At 35.8% G+C, this 5000-nt stretch overlaps 3 protein-coding genes and 2 non-coding genes across 5 annotated transcripts in view; 1 reads left to right on the plus strand and 4 right to left on the minus strand. All coding sequences in view use genetic code 11, as the record gives it.

Annotated features, from left to right (window-relative positions):
* psaA (photosystem I P700 chlorophyll a apoprotein A1) overlaps positions 1-119 on the minus strand; it is a 2253-nt gene extending 2134 nt beyond the window's left edge. Inside the window, exon 1 of the mRNA in view lies at positions 1-119. This exon is cut by the window's left edge and continues 2134 nt beyond it. Coding sequence (YP_740475.1) covers positions 1-119 — 119 coding nt within the window.
* A 695-nt stretch (positions 120-814) lies between these two features.
* Positions 815-2842, minus strand: ycf3 (photosystem I assembly protein Ycf3). The gene is made up of 3 exons: positions 2717-2842; positions 1768-1995; positions 815-967 (listed from the first exon to the last, which is right to left on the minus strand). Exons 1-3 carry the CDS (start codon positions 2840-2842, stop codon positions 815-817), a joined length of 507 nt encoding a protein of 168 aa, YP_740476.1.
* Positions 2843-3269: 427 nt separating this feature from the next.
* trnS-GGA lies at positions 3270-3356 on the plus strand. Its single transcript has one exon. It is a non-coding gene; the product is annotated as a tRNA-Ser (tRNA).
* Positions 3357-3883: 527 nt separating this feature from the next.
* Positions 3884-4234, minus strand: rps4 (ribosomal protein S4). Its single transcript has one exon. The coding sequence runs from the start codon at positions 4232-4234 to the stop codon at positions 3884-3886; it is 351 nt and encodes a 116-aa protein (YP_740477.1).
* Positions 4235-4577: 343 nt separating this feature from the next.
* trnT-UGU lies at positions 4578-4650 on the minus strand. Its single transcript has one exon. It is a non-coding gene; the product is annotated as a tRNA-Thr (tRNA).
* Between the last annotated feature and the right edge of the window lie 350 nt (positions 4651-5000).

Genomic DNA, 5000 nt, shown 5'->3' on the forward strand with positions numbered 1-5000 from the left:
GGTCCCTTAGCTATGGTTCTTGAGAAATGCCCCGGTTTGGCCCATTCCTCGAAAGAAGTTTTTACGGGATCCCTATCTACCAAAATTTTTACTTCTGGTTCCGGCGAACGAATAATCATTGAGTCCTCCTCTTTCCGGACAACACATACAAAGAAACCCGCCAACAGTCAGTCCAGTGATTAGTGAACCTATGAGAGATGCTTAGAATTAGTTTCTTTCTCTTCTACTTCTATCTCCCATCTATTTATTTTCTTTAGTTATTCACTAGAGCAATTATGTCTGGAAGTCGATCCAGGGCAAGTGTTCGGATCTATTATGACATATCCAGGAGGCGCTCAACGGACCTTTTGAATCTTTTTTAATCTTATAAAACCCTTTACGGGCTTAAAATTTGTCAAAAACCCTTTTTTTGTACAACCTTAGTGTATTCATATCTCAATTAGAAGTCCCGAAATGCAGCTGCTACTTTAATGGCGTATATAGAACATATTACTTTATTCCAAGCAGTCATTAGTAATTACTAGGATAAGAGACATTCCTGCGAGGGGTCTCTTTTATTAATTTGAATAGAATAGGAGAAAAATACATTTTCTACCGTATCCCTGTATCGTTTATCCTTATGAAATACCAGACGAAATAGAACGATCTTAGAAAGGATATAATGAAATTCCTTGATTGTTTCTTACCAGATAAATGATCCCTTTTATATTCCACTGATAGGGCTAACAGACAATTAATTTTTAATTATACCAAACGAAAATAGATATCGAAATTCTAAAGAAATAAAATTCTAAATAAATAAACAGAGAGTTTCTTATTCGAAACGTCCCGTGATCTTCAACCAATTCTGCGCTTGAATATAATTACCAGGAGTAAGCGCAATAGCTTGTTTCCAATACTCGGCAGCTTGATTGAACCAAGCCTCCGCAATTTCAGAATCTCCCTGTCGAACGGCCTGTTCCCCCCGGTCGGAATAGGTGGTTCAATTCCTTTCCTTAGAACCGTACTTGAGAGTTTCCCGCCTCATACGGCTCGGCAATCAATTCTTTTGGTGTCCCGGGTTTTTGAATCTAGTATATCGAATTGAATGAGATTTCTCATAGATCGATCTTTATCTTTATTCTTTTTTTTGGGGGGTTAACCAAAAGAGGTTAATTCCATGAGCATGAGTTTCAAACTTGACTTTTGATTAAATTAATAATCAGCTTGCTTTCATTTTATCTTTTCTCCCACCGTCAGAAGAATAACATAGAAGCATTTCCACTATAGTTAGAATTTTCTGAAAGGTATCTATCTCGGTTTCATATAAAAATTGATATAGAATCTTTGAAAAAGCCCTTTCTTCCTAAGAAAGAAAAGGCTTACTGTCTTTGGGATCTGATGCTACACCGCTGCTCAATACCTTAGGGGATCGACTTTATTACATAAGTGGATTCCTTACTTTTATCTCATATCATGACATAAATAAGCAGTTCTTATTGGATCGGCATCGGCCCAAAACCTCGCGAATTGATCTTTACGGTGCTTCCTCTATCAATTAGATCCTTTATCCATAGAATAAACTATCTAGGCATATCGATTTCTTCATATTTCGACTTCTATGAAGTTTCTTTCTTTGCTACAGCTGATAAAAATCGTTTTTGCACGATGCATATGTAGAAAGCCTATTTTTTTTTTTCGAGTATTTATTAGTGTATTTGCTCTTTACCCCCCCTCCTTTTTTTTTTTTCTTTTACTTTTTTCTTTCTATAGTAGAGATAGTCGCACGTAATGACAGATCACAGCCATATTATTAAAAGCTTGTGGTAAGAACGGATTTCGTTCTAGTGCCCGAAAATAATATTCTAAAGCTTTTGTATGTTCTCCGTTACTTGTGTGGATAAGGCCTATGTTATAGAGTATATAGCTTCGATCGTAAGGATCAATTTCTAGTCGCATAGCTTCATAATAATTCTGTAAAGCTTCCGCATAATTGCCTTCAGATTGAGCTGACATCCGTTACGGTCGTCATTCGATTCAAAGAATTCTCCGTTTCAAAACCGTACATGAGATGAAAATCTCATACGGCTCCTCCTTTATGTGCATTATGAGAATAATCCATGAAATCAAAAAAGATTGAAATATTCTCATTATGAACTAAGTGGGGCTAATGTTTTTACAAGAAATCTCTAGCCAACCTTCCTGCAAAAGCTTTTTTCTTAATATCACGCGTGTTGGTACTAGATAAAACCGGAAACTCCAACAATTTCTTTGTTCTCAACGCCCCTTAATTTACAGGAATTAATCACTTCAACAGTCTTCGATGGTTATACGGGTATCCACAGTACGAACGAGATGGATGTTTGTTATCCCAACCATTCTTCTTAGTCCCGATCCCGCTAAGGAAAGGGGGCAGTTTATAACAAAGTTTTCGTGTTGCTGATTCCTAGACGTAGCGCCTCTTCCCCTATGCCGCCTATTGGTACTGGTGTAGTAGGGTTGACTTGCAATACAGAACCCATAGGTGTAACCTTTCGCTCAATACTAGAATCGACAATTGAAGCATCTGAGGCTGCATTAATCGGGGATACACGACAGAAGGAATGGTTTTATCTATAAACTTCACCTTCAACAAGCGTAGATTTTTTCAATAATCTTTTTTTTTTTTTTTTCTATCCCGAATTGTCTTTCTTTCTTCTAAGACCGAAAGGGGTAAATAAAAAACTAATCAAATCGCACCATCTCTGTAATAGGTAAATGCCTCTTTTTCTCCTACAGTTGTCGGAATTATTCGTAATAATATATTGGCTACAATCGAAAAGGTCTTATCAATAAAATTTCCGTTTATCCGCGATCTAGGCATAGGTAAAAATCCATTCTATAATTCGTTTCATTACCTCTTGTGAGAAAATGATCCCACAAACAAAGGAATTGTACAGTACAAAATAACATAAAAGCAGACGTGTTAAAAAAAATAAAAAAAAAAAAATAGACCGATCCGTTGATTCGTTCCAACTCATTGATTAAATCAGGTAGAAATATCAGAAAAAAAAAAAAAAAGGAGCGCCATCTTTGCAAACAAGATATATAGCCTTATTGTTTTTTGTTTTGAACAGTTTTTCACAAACAAAAAAGTTATCCTTTTCCCCAGACTCAAAGGAAGAATTTTTTCTTTGCTGAAAGGGTTTCTATTTTTCTAGTTAGAACGGATTCGATTGTCCGTACCCATCTACCAATCGAATTTGAACAACTCGCTATTCACGCGGGTTCTCGGTCATAATCATTGTGTAGGAGAGATGGCCGAGTGGTTCAAGGCGTAGCATTGGAACTGCTATGTAGACTTTTGTTTACCGGGGGTTCGAATCCCTCTCTTTCCGTACCTTGAACTAATTCATCAATGTTACTGACCGGAATGTATCCAAGCAAAAAAGAATGAATACCGAAGCAGTCAGACCTTTTTTTGAGCTAGATTCTCAATTCCTACGGGAAAGAAAGGGAAGGGGCAGGCAGGGGATAAAAATCTACCCTCGGATCTATGATACATGAATGGGATAAAAAAAAACTCCACGGATCAAACTCCTTACCTTGTATCCCTTTCCTTAAGTTAGGTGAAAGGGTAAATTTGTACGAGCCCGTTATTTTAGTTAGGTTTAAGTTTGACGAGAATAATATTCTACGACAAGCAATTCATTTATTTTCAAACCGACCCATTGACTATCTATTATTTGATTGACTAATCCTTTATATTGGAATGCGCGAAGAGTCAAATGCTTTGGCAATTCCTCATGGTGGGATGAATCAAGATAATTTTGAACCAGAGATCTAGATTTTGGGTCATCCCTTACTGTAATAATATCTCGGGGTTTGCAACGATAACTTGGTATATCGACTATACGACCATTAACTAAAATATGTCGATGGTTAACCAATTGGCGGGCTTGAGGAATAGTTGAAGCCATACCCAATCGAAAAAGAATGTTATCCAAACGCATTTCAAGTAATTGTAGTAAAACCAGACCGGTTGACCCTTTGGCTTTTCTGGCGATACGAACATATTAAGTAATTGTCGTTCTGTAAGACCATAATGAAAACGCAATTTTTGTTTTTCTTCTAAACGAATTCGATATTGAGATTTTTTTACGGAGCGCAATTGGTTTCTAAAATCGCTTCCGGCTCTAGGCCTTTTACTCGTTAGTCCCGGCAAAGCCCCCAGACGGCGTATTTTTTTGAAACGAGGCCCTCGGTAACGTGACATAAAGACTCCTTATTTTATTGAATTTCATAAACCTAAATTAAAACTGAGCTACATGATAAATGAAGCAAAATCCGCTGAAGTATTGTACTACAAAGAATACTAAGATGATTTGTATCAAATTCCAGACCCCTTTTTGTATTGTATACGCATATAGAAATATAAATCAAAAGAGGGTTCCTTTTCTTGATTTATTCTGCCGAAATCGAACTTCCTCCCACTTTTATTCATAATTGGAAGCTCCTACAACATACTGGATCGATGATCCTTGGAAGAAGCCTTTTCAATGTTCTTTTCTTTCAAAAAGACATTATCAATCATGTAAAAAATCAAACAAATAGAGAAAAGCCGGCTATCGGAATCGAACCGATGACCATCGCATTACAAATGCGATGCTCTAACCTCTGAGCTAAGCGGGCTTAAATAAGAGAAATTGTACATGCGTAGGGATCCTAGGATCTTATCTATTAACCTTTTATTCTTAGCTATTCATAAAGAATAAAATAGAGAATCGAATTTCAAATAAATGTTGAATACTATAGATATAGAACATAACGATTAATCTAACAATTACGAGAATCTAGTGATGATATATATTAGCGAATTTGGATTTTTTTATCAATTCTATATTGATCAACAATAAATATCTTACTCTTAATTAGATAATAAAATACGATTTGATTTATTTATTATTTTTTTTTTTTCATTTTTGAATTCAAGACATTTAAAATTATTTTTTTGTTTCTAACCTAAGATTCTTAATATATTC

Source organism: Citrus sinensis, chloroplast, assembly GCF_022201045.2.
Source record: "Citrus sinensis chloroplast, complete genome".
Classification (NCBI taxonomy): domain Eukaryota; kingdom Viridiplantae; phylum Streptophyta; class Magnoliopsida; order Sapindales; family Rutaceae; genus Citrus; species Citrus sinensis.